The sequence below is a fragment of the Spinacia oleracea genome, chromosome 6, assembly GCF_020520425.1.
Source record: "Spinacia oleracea cultivar Varoflay chromosome 6, BTI_SOV_V1, whole genome shotgun sequence".
Lineage (NCBI taxonomy): Eukaryota > Viridiplantae > Streptophyta > Magnoliopsida > Caryophyllales > Amaranthaceae > Spinacia > Spinacia oleracea.
In genome coordinates this window covers 20,334,531-20,355,885 of record NC_079492.1, presented here as the reverse complement: position 1 = coordinate 20,355,885, position 21,355 = coordinate 20,334,531, and the positions used below count along the sequence as shown (strand labels likewise).

Sequence of the window (21,355 nt, the reverse complement as noted above, 5' to 3'; positions counted from 1 at the left end):
CTCTAAAACTTTAAAACATTAAACAGAGACATCAAAGCCATTCTCCAATATGCTTGATTCCCATAGCTGCAGTGTGCGAGTTGTGCTTCGCCTGCGGCAGAGGTTTAGTTAATGGATCTGATATGTTGTCATCAGTTCCAATTTTGCTTATCTCGACTTCTTTTCTTTCAACGAACTCTCGTAGAAGGTGAAATCTACGAAGTACATGCTTGACTCTCTGGTGGTGTCTAGGCTCTTTTGCCTGTGCAATAGCTCCGTTATTATCACAATACAGGGCTATTGGTCCTTTAATGGAGGGGACTACACCAAGTTCTCCTATGAACTTCCTTAGCCATATAGTTTCCTTTGCTGCTTCATGTGCAGCAATGTACTCCGCTTCAGTTGTAGAATCCGCAATGGTGCTTTGCTTAGCACTTTTCCAGCTTACTGCTCCTCCGTTGAGGCAGAAGACAAACCCAGACTGTGATCTGAAATCATCTTTGTCGGTTTGGAAACTTGCGTCCGTATAGCCTTTAACAATTAATTCATCATCTCCACCATAGACCAGGAAGTCATCTTTGTGCCTTTTCAGGTACTTCAGAATATTCTTGGCAGCAGTCCAATGCGCCTCTCCTGGGTCTGACTGGTATCTGCTCGTAGCACTGAGTGCGTACGCAACATCCGGGCGTGTACATATCATAGCATACATTATTGAACCAATCAATGATGCATATGGAATCCCATTCATTCGTCTACGCTCATCAAGTGTTTTTGGGCACTGAGTCTTGCTTAGAGTCATTCCATGAGACATGGGTAGGTAGCCTCGCTTGGAGTCCGCCATCTTGAACCTATCAAGCACCTTATTGATATAAGTGCTTTGACTAAGTCCAATCATCTTTTTAGATCTATCTCTGTAAATCTTGATGCCCAATATGTACTGTGCTTCTCCTAGATCCTTCATCGAAAAACATTTCCCAAGCCAAATCTTGACAGAGTTCAACATAGGAATGTCATTTCCGATAAGCAATATGTCGTCGACATATAATACTAGGAAAGAAATTTTGCTCCCACTGACCTTCTTGTATACACAAGATTCGTCCGCGTTCTTGATGAAACCAAAGTCACTGACTGCTTCATCAAAACGTATATTCCAGCTCCTGGATGCCTGCTTCAATCCGTAGATTGACTTCTTTAGCTTGCATACCTTTTTAGCATTCTTTGGATCCTCAAAACCTTCAGGCTGTGTCATAAACACAGTTTCTGTTAAAACGCCGTTTAAGAAAGCAGTTTTGACATCCATCTGCCATATTTCGTAATCGTAATATGCAGCGATTGCTAACATTATTCGAATAGACTTTAGCATTGCAACTGGTGAAAAGGTTTCATCGTAATCCACACCGTGGACTTGCCTGTAACCTTTTGCAACCAATCTAGCTTTGAAAACTTCAAGTTTCCCATCCTTGTCCTTTTTCAGTTTGAAAACCCATTTGCTTCCAATGGTTTGGTAGCCATCTGGCAAATCGACCAAATCCCATACTTGGTTTTCAGACATGGAGTCTAATTCAGATTGCATGGCTTCTTGCCATTGCTTGGAGCTAGGGCTCGTCATAGCTTGCTTGTAAGTCGCAGGTTCATCACTTTCAAGTAATAGAACGTCATAGCTCTCGTTCGTCAAAATACCTAAGTACCTTTCCGGTTGAGATCTATATCTTTGCGATCTACGCGGGGTAACATTTCTAGATTGACCATGATTTTCACCAGATTCTTCTAAAGATCTCTGAGTTTCATCCTGAATGTCATCTTGAGCATTCTCTAGAGTTTGTTGTTCGACTCGAATTTCTTCGAGGTCTACTTTTCTCCCACTTGTCATTTTGGAAATGTGATCCTTCTCCAAAAAGACACCATCTCGAGCAACAAACACTTTGTTCTCAGATGTATTGTAGAAGTAATACCCCTTTGTTTCCTTTGGATAGCCCACAAGGATACATTTGTCAGATTTTGGATGAAGTTTGTCTGAAATTAATCGTTTGACGTATACTTCACATCCCCAAATCTTAAGAAAAGACACATTTGGAGGCTTTCCAAACCATAATTCGTATGGAGTCTTTTCGACAGCTTTAGACGGAGCTCTATTTATAGTGAGTGCAGCTGTATTTAGTGCATGTCCCCAAAATTCTAATGGAAGTTCGGCCTGACCCATCATTGACCTGACCATGTCTAGCAAGGTTCTGTTCCTCCGTTCTGACACACCGTTCCATTGTGGTGTTCCAGGAGGAGTCAATTCTGATAGAATTCCACATTCTTTCAGATGGTCATCAAATTCATAGCTCAGATATTCACCGCCTCTATCAGACCGCAGTGCCTTGATCTTCTTGCCTAATTGATTCTCTACTTCACTCTGAAATTCCTTGAATTTGTCAAAGGATTCAGACTTATGCTTCATTAGGTAGATATAACCATACCTACTGAAGTCATCAGTGAAAGTGATAAAGTAGCTGAAACCACCTCTAGCATTTGTACTCATTGGTCCACATACATCTGTATGGATTAAACCCAATAGTTCATTTGCTCTTTCTCCAACTTTAGAGAAAGGTTGCTTTGTCATTTTGCCAAGTAAACATGATTCGCATTTACCATAATCCTCTAAGTCAAATGGTTCTAGAATTCCTTCTCTTTGAAGTCTTTCTAAGCGTTTCAAGTTTATATGGCCTAATCGACAATGCCACAGATAGGTGAGATCTGAATCATCCTTTTTGGCCTTTTTGGTATTTATGTTATATACTTGTTTGTCGTGATCTAATAAATAAAGTCCATTGACTAATCTAGCAGATCCATAAAACATCTCTTTAAAATAAAACGAACAACTATTGTCTTTTATTATAAAGGAAAATCCCTTAGCATCTAAGCAAGAAACTGAAATGATGTTTTTAGTAAGACTTGGAACATGGAAACATTCTTCCAGTTCCAAAACTAGCCCGGAGGGCAACGACAAATAGTAAGTTCCTACAGCTAATGCAGCAATCCGTGCTCCATTTCCCACTCGTAGGTCGACTTCACCCTTGCTTAACTTTCTACTTCTTCTTAGTCCCTGTGGATTGGAACATAAGTGTGAGCCACAACCTGTATCTAATACCCAAGAAGTTGAATTAGCAAGTATACAGTCTATAACGAAAATACCTGAAGATGGAACGACTGTTCCGTTCTTCTGATCTTCCTTTAGCTTCAAGCAATCTCTCTTCCAATGCCCCTTCTTCTTGCAGTAGAAGCATTCGGATTCAGAAGTGGGTTGACTGACCTTTCTCTTTGCAGATTTGGCGCCAGTTTGCTTAGTTGGGCTGGCTTTGTTGCCACCTTTCTTAGCATTCCTCTTCTTTCCAGATTTCTTGAACTTGCCCCCACGCACCATAAGCACATCCTGCTTATCACTTTTGAGCGTCTTTTCAGCGGTCTTCAGCATACCGTGAAGCTCAGTGAGCGTTTTGTCCAGACTATTCATACTGTAGTTCAGTTTGAACTGATCATACCCGCTATGAAGAGAATGGAGGATGGTGTCTATAGCCATTTCCTGAGAAAATTGCTGATCCAGCCGACTCATATTCTCAATGAGTCCAATCATTTTGAGAACATGTGGACTTACGGGCTCGCCTTTCTTAAGCTTGGTCTCAAGAATTTGCCTATGAGTCTCGAATCTTTCGACTCGAGCCAGATCTTGGAACATGTTCTTCAACTCACTGATGATTGTGAAAGCATCTGAGTTGATGAACGTTTTCTGCAGATCCGCACTCATGGTGGCGAGCATTAGACATTTCACATCCTTGTTGGCATCAATCCAACGATTGAGGGCTGCCTGAGTGACCCCGTCGCCTGCAGCTTCGGGCATCGCCTCATCTAGGACATACTCCTTTTCTTCCTGCATAAGAACTATTTGCAAGTTCCTTTGCCAGTCAAGGAAGTTTTTCCCGTTCAACTTCTCCTTTTCGAGAATTGATCGAATGTTGAATGAATTGTTGTTTGCCATATTAAAAACTACAATTGAAAAGAATAAACAAATAAATAACCATTCACAGTTTCTCTTAATAAACTTAAATTCTGGCATACATGCATAATTCAATGTTTATTAAGCATTTTATTCAAATTATGTGTTCCGGCAGGTGTGAATAAAATGATTCCAAGATCCTAAAATCATTGAAGAACTAAGCACAGTTTGTCGACTTAATCCTAGAACATCTTAGGTAAGCAAAAGCCTTTTGCTAATAGTCTAGAAACTATTCTTGGTTGATAGGTACGTCTAAGAACTTATTAGGTAAACCTATCGAATTTGCCACGACATAAAAGGACTCCTTACTTATATCGTTGAGTTTCACCAAAACTAACATGTACTCACAATTATTTGTGTACCTTGCCCCTTTAGGACCAATAAGTAACACCTCGCTGAGCGAAAACTATTACTAGATTGATGTAAAGGATATCCAAGCAAGTGTATATTTTGGCATGGCACCTTTTAACTCAATTTTTTAAGTTTGGAACTTAAGGCTCTTACTATGTTGGTTAGATTTTAAGTGAACTAAAATCCTTAATCATGCAACATAATCAAGCTTTTGATCTCATGCATTTTAAGACATATTTAAAACAATAAATAACTTAAAACATGCATAAGATATTTGTGATCTAGTATGGCCCGACTTCATCTTGAAGCTTTGACTTCAAAGTCCGTCTTGAAAATCTCCGTGGGAGGCACCATTTTCTTCAAATAGGATAAGCTATAACTAATTACAACTATTTGATGGTTCGCAGACCATATTTGAATTGAAAAATAACTTTGGTACTTTAGACCAATTACATTCAAATTAATGGTACGCAGACCATATTTTCTATCCTATTTGGGCCATACTAGTCACTTCATAACCTGCAAAACAGTACATATACAATATATACCATTCACCCATTCATTATCATGAATGGCCCACATAGCTGGTTAGTAAAACACATTATGCATCAGGTAAACATTTGCAGCAATTAATCAAGGGCACCAATAATCTACCAATTATTCAGTCCTTATTAATTCTAATCAAGTTGTTTTAACCTTAAGGATTTGTAGACCTAATCAAGAGTTTATGACTAAAAAGCGCTCCCACTTAAACCAATAAATTCATATGCTTTACCAATTTTAAACATAAAAATGTATTTCTAGTCTAACCGGAAACATACAAATTTAATTAAAATTTAAAGCTCATATAAATTTATAATTGAATCCAAAAAGTTTAATTTAATTTCAGTCGCATTTAAATTAATTCATGATTTTAATTTTAGTAAAAATAATTAGAATAAATAACATTTATTATAATTATAATATTCAAAATTAAAATCCAAGAAAATAATTTAAATTATTAATTTTAAAATTAATTAAAATTACGTGAACTGAAATTTTCAAATTAAACATTCAGAACGATCTAATCGTAACGCAAACACCCTACGCGTTGCATGCCCATGGGCCGCACGCACACAGCCATCGCTGGCCATGCGCGCGCAGCCCATGCGCTCGTCGCATAGCTGCTGCATCCCTATCGCAAGCCTCCGCACGCATTGGTGCTCGCTGCGCGCGCCAGCGCTCATCGCACGCGGGCTATCGCTCGCAGTGCGCGCGCGACATCGCTTGCTGGGCGCGCGACATCGCTCGCTGGGCGCGCGACATCGCTCGCTGGGCGCGCGACATCGCTCGCTGGGCGGGCGACATCGCTCGCTGTGCGCGCGAGCAATGCTAGGCGCAGCGCTCGTGGCACGCGAGCTTGCGCTCGCTGCGCACGAGGCTGCGCGCTCTTGTGCGAGGCAACGCGCGTTGTGGCGCAGCTCGCTTGCTGCCCACACGCGACTGCCTTGGCTCGCCCTACGCCCATGCCCATTCGTCCATTGGTCGTGGCACACGACACAAGGCAGGGCTGCTGCCTTGTGCTCGTGCACTACGCCCTTGCTCATTGCATTCGTGCCGCACGGGCGACGAGCTCCCTTGCTCGTCGTCGCATGCCCGCATTATACAACACCCCTTAAGGGTAACACGAAGCGTCCATTGCTTCGTGCGTGCAAGTTTTATGAACGAATCGCATAAAACTTTAAAATTTATATTTAAAATTAATGACAAATTAATAAATAATATTAATTTCATAATTTTAGGGCGAAAAATCGAAAATTTATTATCCAATTGATTTCCGATTGTTTTGGATTCAAGTCTAGGTCATAAAATTTTAAATTTATCGTAAATTTACAATTTTTATGGTGGTTTTTAATCATAGGTTTCTAATTAAATTACAATTAATTATGAAAATCAAATTAATTCTAAATTATTCTAATTTTCAACAAATTAATCATAATTAATAATTAGATTGCATAATTAACAAGACTAGGCATTCAAACTTGTTAAACATATGCAGTAGGTCAATCAAAAATTCAAGATTTATCAACAAGAATCGCAAATATTTAATTTAACATCTTAAATTTACGAAATTTTGCATTCGAAAAACTAAAACCTTCGAAAAGTCATAGTTAGGCTTCGAATTTGAGAATTCTGGGTTCGGCAGAAAAAAACTATTTTTGTCAAAATTTTAGAATGCCTTTTACATGCGGAATTGACACAAAAATCACTCAATTCGGATGAGTAACGAAGAAACTGCCGAAAAACTGCGTACGTATAATTAAATAAACGCAATTTGCAATTAATTAACAATTACGAAAATTAATCACCCCTTTTAATTCTTGCAAATTTGTAATATTTAACCATGTTCATGCAATTTAGATTATGAAAATAATAAGGGGCTCGTGATACCACTGTTAGGTTATGATACATATGACAATTCATAAATCATGCGGAAAAACCATAAACCCAGGAAAACATATTATTTACACATAATCATTTAGCATAGATTAGATGCATACTCTTTGTTGCGTGCCTTCCCTAGCTGCGCCCGAACCGAACAAGAACAAGTCTTTAGGACTCCAAGTGTCGTCCCTCCGTAGATAGTCCACAGCACGTCCGGATCCGCCTTAAGATTGACCAACTAGAATCGCCCTTAAGGTACTATTATTTTCGGCACTTTATAGGCAAATGTGTGACTGAATTTTTCTCTCAAAAAATCCACTTTGAATACTTTGAAACTTGTGTTATAAATTGTGAGCCCTAGCCTCATATTTATAGCGGTATGGAAAGGGAATCGAAATCCTATTCAGATACAAATTAATTAAACCTAGAATCCTACAAGAACTCTAATTTAATTAATTTATCAAATAGAATTAGGAATTTAATCATTAACCGAACTCTGCATGTTTTAGGAAACGTGCACGAACACAAACACTTGCACACACACGCACGACAGCCACGATGGGCCCCATGCGTGCGCGCGAGCAGCAGCCCACTCAGCGCCCGCGCGCGCTGCGCGCTGCGCGTGCTGTGCGCGCTGTGCGCGCTGCGCGCTGCGCGCAGCCTGCTGGGCCTGGCCTTGCGCTGGGCCTGGCGTGGCTGTTTGTGCGGCGCGCTTGGCTTGCTGGGCGATGGCCTGGCTTCGTGCTGGGCCTCGTCCGGCAGGCCTCGTCCGATGCTTATTCGTACGATGCGCTTCCGATTAAATTTTCCGATTCCGGAATTCATTTCCGATACGAACAATATTTAATATTTCCGATTCCGGAATTAATTTCCGTTTCGAACAAATATTTAATATTTCCGTTTCCGGAATTATTTTCCGATTCCGGTAATATTTCCGATTCTGACAATATTTCCGTTTCCGGCAATATTTCCGATTCTGGAAATATTTCCATTTCCGATAATATTTTCCGACACGTACCATGTTTCCGTTTCCGGCAACATCTACGACTTGGATAATATTTATATTTCCGATACGATCCATATTTCCGTTTCCGGCAATATCATCGTTTCCGGAGTATTCATTCCTTGCCTGTGACGATCTTAGCTCCCACTGAAACCAAGATCCATCGGTTCCGAATATTCATAGATGGAGTATTTAATGCTATTAAATACTTGATCCGTTTACGTACTATTTGTGTGACCCTACGGGTTCAGTCAAGAGTAAGCTGTGGATTAATATCATTAATTCCACTTGAACTAAAGCGGCCTCTAGCTAGGCATTCAGCTCACTTGATCTCACTGAATTATTAACTTGTTAATTAATACTGAACCGCATTTATTAGACTTAACATAGAATGCATACTTGGACCAAGGGCATTATTTCCTTCAAAATCTAGCTCTGAGGACAACCTGACATAGTGACATCACTGTATTTTGTAAATAAGTCATTTTGCCTTTACCTAACTTTTGAATATATTGACATAACTTCATTATTAAAATTAGTTGTATTAGGTATAATATTGATAAAATATTTAAAAGTGACATGCATAATTAGGATTGGGTGAGTGGCCTAAATCCAAGAAATGTAAACTCGCCACATGCATAACCAAGGTGGGTACATGTTATCCTTATACCGGTTCACCATCACCAAATCTATATTTATTAGTCAATATTAGTCAATCATTCACGTTTATCTTTGTTGTCAGCCTTATCTAAAATCCTAACTCGTCCATCATCAAGTGTGATGCACAATCTACATATCAAAATGTTAATTTTGCACGAAATTTTATATATACGCTACAGAGTAAATATTAACTAAATCTTGTATATTAACATATAAAAAATATTTTTGTTGTTGCAAACATAATAAGGAAACTTAATCATCTTTATGATATTAGAAATAGTTAAGACTTCAATAATACTCTATTTGAGGGAATAAATGATTATTTCGGATTCGTGTAAAAATGTTACAATAATGAAAACGTGAAAAAAAATTATTTTTGAATTAAAATAAAAAGTATAGGCTAAGTCAGAAAAAAGTATAGGGCCAAGGGGCTCATTTTTTTATTTAACATGGAGCCTAAAATATGTTTGAGACAACCTTAGCTTGTTAAATATGTTAAATCAAGAGCTAACGTTTTTATACATATCCGTATTTATTATATGACACAAAATTTTAAACAGTTGATAGTATTATAATAATTGATTTGATAGTACAAGTTCAAATATTATAATATTTTCTATACAGAGTATTGGTTATTAGAAATTGCATTCAGTGGATTATAATGTAAAATATATTACCCACCAAATGATAAAAAAATAAAGAAACAAATAATATAAAAATTAAACGAAAAAATAATTGAAATTGTTTCTCAAATTTCATATTAGATGATTGAATTAGTATGTACGTTCAAGATTTATAAATCATACATTAGCTTTAGGGGGAGAAATATTTTATACGGAGTAAACAACATGACCGATCAAATAATAATTTGAGAATATCTGTGTGTGTACGGGATATAATGTAGTTTCATATTATAATCGATTATTACCCTAAGTAATTAGAAGGTTTTACGCAAAAAAATTATGAAATATGTTAATTATTTTTTTGTAGGAAGCTTGTCAGATTTTAGCTAGTGTCTTGACAAACGTATAATATATGAGAGTTCAAAATCTTATCTTTACCTTTTACCAATTAAAAAAAACTTACTCCCTCTGTCCCTTAATACTCGCACCGGTTTGACCGGTGCGGAGTTTAAGGCATTTGAATTGACTTATTAATTTAATGGGTGTTAGTTGATAGTGGGGTATTTTTTTTAATATAGTTAGTGGAAAATGTGTAAGAGGTGGGGAGTGATGAGTGGGGTGTGAATTTTTAAATGATTTTTTGTAGGGAATGGGGGTGTAGGTGGGGTTATTAAGTAAGTGTGAGAAATAATATAATATTGGTTTTAATATCCATTTATAGAAGCAGTGCAAGTATTAAGGGACGACCCGAAAAGGAAAGCGGTGCGAGTATTAAGGGACGGAGGGAGTAATTATTATAGGTAAAATGTTTAAATTACAGTACGTATGCACTAATATTCTATATATTTTACACCTGTTAAAACTTAATATCTCTGGAAAGTGTGTCAAATATAAGGTTTTAACAATATATCTTAATGTTAAATATTGTGTATAATATCTCAAATGTATTATTAACTGGTGATGAATCAATTATATTGGTTAACTAACCATTTATTTATACACTACGTATATATAAAACCTAGAATGACATGCAAATATCGGTTAACTGTTTAGGCTTAAGGTATAAATGGTAAACTTCGGGTTAGTACATAAGCTAAATAGATTATATAATAGTTTTTGTTATTGACTAATTTCTATGTCATATATTGGCTGTTATAAACCGTATAAATTTCAAATAATTAACCTAACATATGTAATGTATTTTTTAATTAGATTATGTGTAGAATTTGATTATGTATATACATATAGGAAATTCATAAGTTAGTAAAAATATTGATGAATCTTTTAATTATTTATCTATTTTTCCATATTAGTTATTGTTACCTAAAATACAATAAGTAAAATATAACAAAAACAATTATGTATTAAATAATTAATATTAAAAGAGAGGCCAATCAATGAGTGACATTTGTCATCACCACATTAATTTCCTCTCTTTTAGTATATTATATATAGATAGATAGATAGATATAGATATCGTGCATCGCACGTGGGTTATAGTAGTTGCATCCCCTAAAATCTCATATCCACCTATCACCCCAAGTTTTACATTCCATTCCACTCAAGTCACAAACCCTAAGTCACAAAAGAGAGGAGAGATAGGAGGCGTTAAAAGTTGAACGGCGGCCACCACCCCCGAATCCGACGGCCGGCTGCCCACCACCTCCAAAGCCGGCAACCCATCACCTGTAATAATTCATCTTCTTTGGCCTGCTTCTTCAGATTTTTACTTTGAAGACGATAGAAGCTTGGAAACGGTGTTTCCTTCGTACTCCGACAACATGACCTAGAGTCTGGAGCTGCTTTTCCATCAAGACGCTTTCCAGATATATTGATTATGGTTGGTCTAGTGTTTTTTGTTTAGTGTTTAAAGGTGAACCAAAGGTTCTTCGCTTTGTTGATTATTTGCTTGGAAGACCAACTCACGTTACCTTTTTTTCATTTCCTTTAAATAAATTGTGTTAAACTTGATTTTTAGTTATATTTAATTGAGGAGGAAAACTGAAATTTTATGCAAGTATTATTTTGTAAAACATTATCAACTTTTTAGTTTTTAATACGGAGTAATAAACTAAATTAAATAAATAAAACTAAACTAATTCCTCCAAGAGTGAATCAAACACTAGAAATAGGATATAGAACCCATTCCAATATTGAACCAAACAAATCCATATTTGTAGGATTTCCAATCTATGGTATGTGAATCCTTTCCAATTCATTCCAATTTGTTAAACCAAACGACCCCTTAGTTCCTTCCGGTGTATCGTTGAAGCCGGATTTTGGAGGCCATCTTTCACACTATCACTTCCTAAATCTTACAAGATGAACTCCACCCCCCTCTATTCAAATTCAAATTCAAATTCAAATTAAATTAAAATTAAATTCAATCCAATTTAAAATTGCAATTTCCACCAAAAATCGTCTTTTTTCAGTTTAACAAAGTATTGAAGCAGATTAGGGGTGTTTGGAGAACTGGAATTTAAAGCTAATTCCTTTACTAATTAAATAAAATTTATTTGCAATTCATTGAACCTGTCAAAATATTCATTATCTGCTTTGTCATTGTTTGTTCTTCTGATATTATGAATTAATTGGGTGGTAACCAAACGATGCAATCTTCGTCACATGATTTTTGTTGGGTATCGATGATTTTGGTAAACTGATGTTATTTGTTATAAACCCATTTTCTTGTGTAGTTAACTTTATAAGTTTGTTGTTAAAATGTTAGTAATTAAGATGCCTTAGTAATTAAGATGTTATGTTATTTGAATTGGGGGTGAAGTTATATGTTCAAATCTGCTTAACAGTGTAGCTAATTCTTAAAAGCTTTGAATGTTGTTTTGCTTCATTTAAATAGTATGTCCTGAGTTTTTCAAACTTGTTGTATACTTGTATTGATTTTGTTAAAGACCCCCTGTGAAACTATTGAGGATACGATATAACATAACTCTATCACATAAGATATTATATCCTCTAGGGATAACTACGTAAGCTTCAACAGAAATGCACATTTAATGTAGTCCCAAATTGAAGAGGAAAGATACTAGCTTATAAGCTTGAGGGCTTGATCCGGCGATATGCAATTGGTTTTGGGTTTGGAACATCACATAGGCTTATAGGTTGTTCGTTTCTTTTCCTTGAACCTTGATAGGTGCGGCCTAGGCCCATTTAACAAAGTTGAAAATGCAGTCTTGTTTCTTTTTAGCATCCATCAACTATAAAGTGTCCGAGCTTATTTTTAAAAAGCGCGCCTTTTTGCGCTTAAAGCCCTAGAAGCTCGGAAGCTCACAGAACGCTTCTGCCAGCCGAAGCCTAGCGACATACAGGAGGCGTGCGCTTCCTAACGCTTCGGTGCTTCTGAGTTTCCTAGCGTTTTTGCGCTTTCTGTAGTCTGGGCACATCAGACCCTTGTTTTTTTATAAAAAATAAAGCCACTTGATTATAATCTTCTATTTTAAAGTATCACGTGATTTCATTTTTTGAAAAACGAATATTTGGGGGGTTACGTTTTTAAAACCCTAGAACAATTTTCTCCCATAGCCGGATTCCTCTAGCCTTCTCACCGGATTTCTCCCGTCGGATTTTGAATTTTTCTTTCATCGTTTTGATTTCTCTTTTATTTTTTCATTTTTTCTTTCCATATTTTCTGAACTTAAGAAAATATATTATTTCTTTCAGGGTGCGCTTCGCCTACGAAAAGCGTGCACTTTTAAAACTAAGGTATAAAGCTTGCTTTTCTTTTAGTTGCTTTTGTTTCCCTGTCTTTTATATCCCTTTTGTAATATTGGACTTTTCCAAGGTGAGATACTGTGACGTGTTTGCTTCGGATAGCTTGAGTTAGTATTCTGATGTTCTTTGATTTATAGTTTTCACAAGATTTGCTTCTTTTTTCCTAGATAGTCGTGTGAACTGCTTTTAGCCAGTGCCTTTATTTCCCCTTATACTGTAGATGATCTGATTTACCATTAAAAGAAGAATATATTTTCTGCATTGATTCCATTGAGGATCTTTTTGAAGGCTCTCAGAAGTCAGAAGTCATTGTAGGTTTGCTTTTGGGTTGTATCGTTGTGTACCAGTGTAGTTTACACTACACAATAGCTGGATTAGGAAGAATTGGTATTCGATTGTCCAATATTGGATGGCTGACTTGATTTCCTATTCTCTAAGATTTGTCAATAGTGGTATGCTAGTGGTATGGTTCAGAAATAATAGCTTAACAGTGATTGTACTCAGTGAAATAAATAGAGATTGAAAGGCATAATTCATCCATCAATCATTATAGCTTGCCAAAACGTTAAACTATTTAATTGTGTTGAACATACAAGTATTTTGCAGTGTTCTGTAGAAAGACCAGTTTCCTTTAGATCTAATACTATTTCAGTAGGTTGTACAATCCGTGCACCTTGTTGGGGGTTGCTTTTAGCTCAACATCCCGCTTGTGCTTAAGTTATGATATTTAAAAGTTGATCTCACATGGAAATTTTGAACGTGAAAATGTAACTCTGGGACTCTGTGACTCTGTGAGTGCCAAAAATCATTAGACTTATAGTAGCCACCTTTTCTGAAGTTTGGTCGAAGACTGCGCTTATCAAGCTGATGCTGATATGAAAGTTGATATTGTGGTTTTTATCAAGATACAATAGTTTATAAAAGAACAATACTTCATTTTTATTGGGGTCGAGAGATTCATTATTTTTAGGTTTTGAATTATAATGGACAAACTAAAATTGGCTTATGAGACTATATGTGTTTATTATCTGTGGTGTAGCTGATGGTTGCTGCATTAGGAGTCCTGGGTCTGATGTTAACCTTTCCATTAGAGGGATAAGGCTGTGTACACTCAAACCCTTTTGTCCCATCTAATTTGATGCTGGTGTTGTTTTAGGTTGCTATATATAATTGTAATGTATGTTGTGCATAACTCAGACAACATCTTGGTGATGCCTTGATGGTTGTCTACACTGAAATTATTTGAAATGCTATTCGTGGTTCTGTTGAAAATGTCTCTTACTTTCTAATTTTAAAAATAACTTCTATAGGTTGCATATTGAAAATTAAATTTAGTTGAAAACATTTACTTTATTGCTTGTCGTTTTGTCGAAAGTTTATTTTTGTATTTTAATTGTTACATTCTGACTTATCAGGTCATAGTGAGAAAGAGATATGGTGTAAGATGAGAAGGACCAACATATCCCAAGTTAGATCTTTTTGCTTCTCATATTTGCATGTGCCGAAATTCCAATTTTCCAGCTCAATTACTGCACCAGCAGCTGCCTGCTCTTCAGATTCAACTTCTATTTCACTGTCAACCACTCTTCAACAGTACATTAATTCAGATTCACCGTCACATGGCTTAAAGATTCATAGCCATATTCTGAAAGCAGGTTGTCAAATTAATAAGAACATTACCATCAAACTCCTCATACTTCATTTGAAATCCGGCTTTATGAAATATGCAAGAAAGTTGCTTGAGGAGATGCCTGACCCATCTTTATCTGCTTATAATTATATGCTTAATGCTTATGTAAAGCATGGAAAAGTTATGGAAACATTTGACTTGGTTCGACAGATGTGCAATTCTGATGAAAAGCCTGACAGCTTTACGCATTCATTGGTATTGAAAGCTTGGGCTTCAATACCTGCTCCCTTATTTTTGACCTGTGACATAGGAAGACAGGTGCATGCTCAGATTCTAAAATATGACAGTGTTGTGGATGTTGTTCTTTTTGCTACCTTAATAGATATGTATGTTAAATCTGAAAGGCTTGGTTATGCTAGGTGTGTGTTTGATTCGATGTTGGTAAAGAATGCCATATGTTCTACTTCACTGATATCCGGTTACTTAAAATGTGGTAACATGGAGGATGCTGAGTTACTTTTCCAGGAGATAGTTGACAAAGATGTTGTGGTATTTAATGCTATGATTGAAGGTTATAGCAAATCAGTAGATACAGCGGAGAAATCGCTTGGAATTTTTATTGAGATGCAAAGACAGAGTTATTTACCTACAATTTCCACTTTTGCCAGTCTTATTGGAGCATGTTCTCTGTTGACATTCGTTGAAACTGGTCAACAAGTACAGAGTCATCTAATGAAAACTAGGTATTTTACTGATGTGAAGATTGGGAGTGCTCTAATAGATATGTATTCAAAATGTGGGAGAACTGATGATGCGCGTCAAATATTTAATTACATGCCTGAAAAGAATATATTCTCTTGGACTTCCATGATTGATGGGTATGGAAAGAATGGGAAACCCTATGAAGTTATTGAAATGTTTGGTAAATTGAGACAGGAGACTCAAATAAAACCCAATTATATTACATTCTTGTGTGTTATCTCGGCGTGCACATATGCTGGATTTGTAGACAAAGGGTGGGAGATCTTTGAAAGCATGGAAAGGAACTATTCATTGAAGCCTCGCATGGAACACTATGCTTGCATGGTGGATCTTTTAGGGCGCTCTGGAAATGTAGAGCAAGCATGGGAATTTGTAATGAGAATGCCAGGAAAACCTAATTCTGATGTCTGGGCTGCTTTGCTTAGTTCATGTAAATTGCATGGTGAACTTGAAAAGGCAAGTATAGCTGCAGATGAACTTTTTAAAATGTGTGCTGATGGGAGGCCGGGTTCGTACATTGCCCTATCAGACTCTCTGGCTACTGCTGGAAAGTGGGACTCTGCAAATAAAGTCAGGGAACTGATGAAGCGAAGAGGGATATCAAAAGATACGGGCTTGAGTTGGACAGGAACCAAGGATGGGCTGAAACGGTTTGATGCTGGTCTAAGATAAAGGTGAATACTTGAAATGGATTTTGACATCACATCATACTAAGAGAAAGTATGTAATGGCTCAAGAATCAGCCCAGAATGAATGCATCAGAAATTCAGAATATTTAAGTTGGCAAGAAAAGATGACAGCCGCATGATTTTTCTGATAATCACCTTTGGTGATTTGTCTGCAGAAGAATGGCTTTTGGAAATGGCAAATATAATGTCATTAAAAATTTGCAACAAGGAGAAAAGGGCAGAAGATTTTTTTGAGGCCGGTTTACACTTTTTAACGGACCTTGAGGTGCAGTCTGTTCAGGCAAACACTTGCTAGCTCTTTTTTTTGCTCTTTTTGCGAAGAGACCACAACAGTGAGGTCTGTTTGTTTGTGACAACTAAGCTTATAGTTGCAGGGGTTGCCACATAATCTAGAAACAAGCATCACATGTTGAAGTATGCCTATGGAAAATATTTAGGACTGGTACGGTCTGGTTTCTACACATCGTTTAATTGGTACTTTGAGTTTATCTTTCAAAAATTTACTTTTGATCATTCAATTGTGCAGGTTGATTATCTCCATCGCACTGGACTAGCGAAGAAATGTGCAGGATTGCGGATGGGTGCAAAAGGTTTGTAAGTTGATAATCGTCTAAGAGAACTACTGACCTAAATTTGAAAGGGCTTGTGTCTTTCTTTTAAGCTCACATGTTAATATTATAATTGTGTAACCTAAAACACCTGGTTTATGCTTTATATTTTCAGTATGATTTTTATTCATGTCCTTATAGTGACATTTCCTGTGTCCTATCTCAGTGAGGGCATTTCCTGGGTTTGTATTGGGAGATCTTTAAATGTATGGAGAGGGTCTATTCATTAATGCCTCGGATGGAACACTATGTTTGCGTAATTGATCTTTTGAGGGTTCTCTCTGGCTGCTGCTGAGAAGTGGGACTCTGTAAACCAAGTTAGGGACAGGAACCCATGATGGTCTGAAACGGGTTCGGGCTGGTGTAAGCTGAATAGAGGTGGAAAATTAAAGGAAAATCTCGCTGGGGTGTTCAGGTCAACTGGTTTAGGTCACAATAGGGAAGATGAATAGCTTCTGTTTTCAGGTCAGTTCAGAAACACTGTTATATGCCTGTATGGCTGATGCCTGACTGTGGGGTTTGCTCAATTTGTGCAAAGAGTCCCATCAAATAGCAGCAAGGGATTTTCATTTGCTACAACAAACCATTTGTCTGTAGGAACTATCACAGCACCACATACTCCACAAATAAGTTTTTGGTTTTTTTTTTAAATGTGCGGCGGTGGGAAGAATATCTTGCTTCGGTAAATCGGTATTGTCTGGTATGAGTAGAAGACAATCTAACTATCTACGCATCAATTAATAAAGTTTGTGGAGAATTGTAGAAGACAATCAAGTTTTTTCTCCGGGATAATCTCTCATTTCTCACAAGGCAGTTCAATCAAGTCTATGGTGTCTGGACTCTTCATTTTAGATTAAGTACTTGTGTTGGATTTTTGACATTGCGACATTGGGAAGGACAGTAAAACATGGAAAAACTTTTCAAATTACAGAGTTCAATACTTGGACACATCGATTTTTGATCTTCAAACAACATTCATACAAGCAATACTGATGCTTGCACAGCAGAGCAAGACAAGCGTGCTCACGCCTAACACCACATGAAACAACATAATTCAAATTATTAGCAATCCACAAAGCATATATATAATATATGTATGTTGAATACATATTTTCTTTATTACTCGGGAGATCATCGAGTTTAAGTTGCATTAATCTGCCATTCCAACTGGTGCCTTTGAAATTCGATCAACCGTGTGAGATCTCGTTAGCAAGGGCCATGCCATTAGGCATGGTAGCTGAATAAAATTTGAGATTATCCAAGTTTTGGGGAACCTTACCGCCAGTCCCTAGTATAGCTGCAAGAATAGCACCAGTTGCTGCAGCAAATAGAATACCAACCAAAGCACCAACCACAAACCCAGCCGATGAAACCAAAAGAATTCCCAATTGTGTATTTGCTACCACGCTTCCCACTGCCGAACTAACTGCCACATTTACAGCATAAGAGACTGCTCCTGACAGCAATGATACGCCAGTGGTAAGCACGGTCTCAAGCTTGTGTTCAGATGTGAATATATCCCAAGCCATCATGCCCGCAGTGACAGCCATTGTTGCTATTCCACCTGCTGATGTTGCCCGAGTCTTGCTCCTCCTGTAAATGGCTGGCATCTTTGCACGCCCTGATTCCTCGATGATGCTATTGTACACCTGTTTGAAGGAATCAAGTTCATCTATCTATGTCATTACTTATTACTGAACTGAATATTTTTACCAGGCCAGCCATGAGTGGTCATTAGTCAACGCATGCATATCTCACGTTCATTTATCATAATTTCATATTTTTTTACTTGTATACTTATTCGTTTTGTATACAGTGAGTATCATGCATATTTGTCCATGATCTAATTTATCTCCGAAAAGAAAGCAGCTAAAGAAGTTTAATTTATAAATTCTTTATAAGCCACCGAAATCTGTACGTGACAAAGATCTAAAAGACAGAACAAAATTGGTAACAAACAAAATACTTATAAGAAAAATATACTGGTTAATAGTTACCTCAAGCTTTTGGTCTTCTTCCAAAAACTCAAATTCATCCTTATATCCAAGCATGTTCTTGTGCCTGCATTCATTTGTTGTTTAGTACTATAGTCTTAAAATCGGGTCAGCTCGAAATGGAATGATTTTGGTTTGAGTCTATATTGATGTGTAATTTCGTAGTATAAGTTAACACAAAATCGATAAAAAATACCTGTCAACAAGGGAAGGAAACTCAATGCCTTGCAGCTTAAGTACATCAGAATAAGCCTTTGATTGAGCGCGGGATGTTTTACTTCTCATGTTGGTTGTATACTCCCACATAGAATTCTTGTGATACGACACTTCCTCAGCCAAACTTTCAAAATCATTCATATCTCTAGAGTCGGCCATGTTAAGTTCAGTAGACAGGTCGTCAAAATGCGTCTTAAGTTTTTCGACGACAGTAACACGCATACCGCAGTTCTGAATACACTGCAGTCCCAAATTAATACCATACTTGACATAATCCTGAATATCTGTGGCTATGTCAGCTTTCTTGCTGTTGCTGGCTCTTGCCGCCTCATGCTTGTTGCGCAAATCAGTGCTGTTTTGTAGTAGTATAATCACTATATCATATGCATCGTTGCATTCTTCCAGGAATTTTGCCCGATCTGGCTCCGAATTTATGCTGAAACTCAGCGGCTCTTCTTGGTTCCTTAGTAATTTTGCAAGCTTCCGCAACTGTTTGTCATCCGTCAACATCAAAAGATCGTCCTGTGATCGTACCTCGGCCATACTTCAATGATTCAATCCCAACCTATTATCATGACAAACAGAGATGAGATTCATTAAATTTTAATATTATCAACTAATTATCTTACATGACAAAGAACAAGAGAAACTTACAGATATAATAATTTATCAAAAGAAAGAAGAATATGTGAACTGTAAGAGTAATTAGCTACTCCTACTCAAACACGTTAATTTATAGTACTCCTTTTCCCTTCTCGTCTTACCTGTTCTATTTTGACCAAAAAACTCTTATAATTAAAATTTGGTCAAATATAAAATTTTAATAAAATAAAGTCGTTGGGGTAGTAAATGTGGTATTTATTAAAAAAAATATGTTGTAGTTTGGCTTAATAAAAGAAAATCGACCAAAGTTTGGATTAATATTGCCAAATTTTTCTATTTACTTACCGTGATGAGAAAATACAAGATCTTTGTACATGGAACCAAGCCCCCACTTCCCAACTATGAGGCGAATGGAATAGGATGCATAAATCAGTTTCCTACTAACTGTTCCTAGTGTATCATTACTTGAGCACAATTAGTTGTATGCATGAATCTTTAGCAACTGAGTACTATAAGAAACTTATGACTCCTACAAATAAATGAACCTTAATCTATAGATTTTTTCTGCAAGATCGAATGACGGTTGTCACTGTTAGATCGGTTTCTAAAGTGTTGTATTGTTTGGTATGTCTGCTAACACTTCTCTTTATTCCAAGAGAGAACTCATGGCAAAAATCTTAAGAAAATAACACGATAATTGCTCAACCACATGAACCGCATGCAAAAAAAGGGTATTTATATGCAAAGAATAACCAACGACTACTTTTACAAACACAAAAACTAGCTACTGCGCATCAAAATGGGTAATTTAAACATGAGTATTTGGTGAATTAAGTTTCCGAATAGGGGTATTTAGTGAAATAAGTTTAAAAATAGGGGTATTTGGGGAATTTGAAATTTGGGCTAACAGAGCACTACAACATATTAAAAATAAGGGTATCTGGTGTATTAAGTTTTGTTTTAGGGGTAATTTATGTATTATTGAATATCGAGGGGCATTTAGTTAATTACGCCAAATTTGGCGGTATTTCATGAAGAACCCGAAGAATAAAATAAGCTAATTGTATCGAACATGCTTCATTCTATATACATGACCAAAATATGAAAAAAATAAATAAAAAACAGTTCCCGTTAATGAAAAAATACATATAATTGCAGGCATATATAATTTTTTTTATCGTAAATCAGCAAAAATCAGCTTCATTGATGTAATTTAAGTTTTTTTCCCAATAAATAATTTAAGGCCGATGCATGATTTTTCTTTGGATATCTTTACTTTTTAGTTCCTTAATTTATTTATTAATTTTATTTTCAGGAAATGTTAACAAAAATAACCCCCACTATCACTACTGCAAAACGCGTTCTATCTCGACGCTTTTTGGATATTTTTCTACGCTTAAGCATCGAGAAAAAATTTCTCGACGTTCTAATACACCGTGGAGAGAATTTGGGCATAGAGAAATTCTCGACGCTGTTCGACGTCAAAAATATCGATGACTTTTTGTGTCTAGATATTCTTTTAGCGCGTTTTAGCGTCGAGAATGTCGAATCTGTTGTAGTAGCGATATATTGACCATTTTTTCATTTTTGGATATTGTTGTGGGATTTTTCCTAAGAGGCTGATGTGGAGGTATCCGGTTCACACCGGTTCGATCTTCGGTTCAACCTGCAAAACAAGAATATTTCTTTATGAATATTCCCTACGATTCTTAAGTTAGACTGTGATAATCAAAATACTACTTTACGAGCATTATGATTTTGTTCCTACAAATTGAAGCATTACGATTTTATTCCTACAAATTGAAGCATTACGATTTTATTCCTACAAATTGAAGCATTACGATTTGTTACTCAAACAACTCTATATAAACTTCAAATAACATCCCAATATGCACAACTTTATTTAAATTTCAAATAATATCCTAATTAAAACTTAACCGATTCCGCAATTAGCCGGTTAAATTAGAAAAAAACAGTAGTTAATTAATTAAAAAAACGAAATTGCATCACTAATTACAACCAAAACAAAATTCAGAAATGACATTGGC

The 21,355-nt window shown here is 36.6% G+C and overlaps 2 protein-coding genes across 6 annotated transcripts; one reads left to right on the top strand and one right to left on the bottom strand.

Moving 5' to 3' along the window:
- Positions 1 to 10,578: 10,578 nt before the first annotated feature.
- LOC110803254 (pentatricopeptide repeat-containing protein At1g28690, mitochondrial) lies at positions 10,579 to 18,288 on the top strand. 5 transcript variants are annotated; one of them, XM_056830845.1, is made up of 4 exons: positions 10,580 to 10,916; positions 14,221 to 16,151; positions 16,255 to 16,328; positions 16,413 to 18,288. In XM_056830845.1, the coding sequence occupies exon 2, from the start codon at positions 14,250 to 14,252 to the stop codon at positions 15,867 to 15,869; it is 1,620 nt and encodes a 539-aa protein (XP_056686823.1). In that variant the 5' UTR covers positions 10,580 to 10,916; positions 14,221 to 14,249; the 3' UTR covers positions 15,870 to 16,151; positions 16,255 to 16,328; positions 16,413 to 18,288. The 5 variants fall into 5 exon arrangements, with proteins under 5 accessions (XP_056686821.1, XP_056686823.1, XP_021864440.2 ...); XM_022008748.2 differs by having other exon boundaries at positions 14,221 to 16,328; positions 16,413 to 16,476; positions 16,661 to 18,288; XM_056830843.1 differs by having other exon boundaries at positions 10,579 to 10,949; positions 14,221 to 16,328.
- LOC110803255 (uncharacterized) lies at positions 17,412 to 19,471 on the bottom strand. Its single transcript, XM_022008749.2, has 4 exons — positions 19,359 to 19,471; positions 18,685 to 19,269; positions 18,492 to 18,555; positions 17,412 to 18,143 (listed from the first exon to the last, which is right to left on the bottom strand). Exons 2-4 carry the CDS (start codon positions 19,245 to 19,247, stop codon positions 17,682 to 17,684), a joined length of 1,089 nt encoding a protein of 362 aa, XP_021864441.2. The 5' UTR covers positions 19,248 to 19,269; positions 19,359 to 19,471; the 3' UTR covers positions 17,412 to 17,681.
- Between the last annotated feature and the right edge of the window lie 1,884 nt (positions 19,472 to 21,355).

Coding starts and splice junctions, on each gene's coding strand:
- LOC110803254 (XM_056830843.1), top strand. CDS start 14,250: ATGAGAAGGACCAACATATCCCAAGTTAGATCTTTTTGCTTCTCATAT.
- LOC110803255 (XM_022008749.2), bottom strand. CDS start 19,247: ATGGCCGAGGTACGATCACAGGACGATCTTTTGATGTTGACGGATGAC. Junction 18,556..18,684: donor TTTCCTTCCCTTGTTGACAG/GTATTTTTTATC, acceptor AAATGAATGCAG/GCACAAGAACATGCTTGGAT. Junction 18,144..18,491: donor AAGAAGACCAAAAGCTTGAG/GTAACTATTAAC, acceptor TCCTTCAAACAG/GTGTACAATAGCATCATCGA.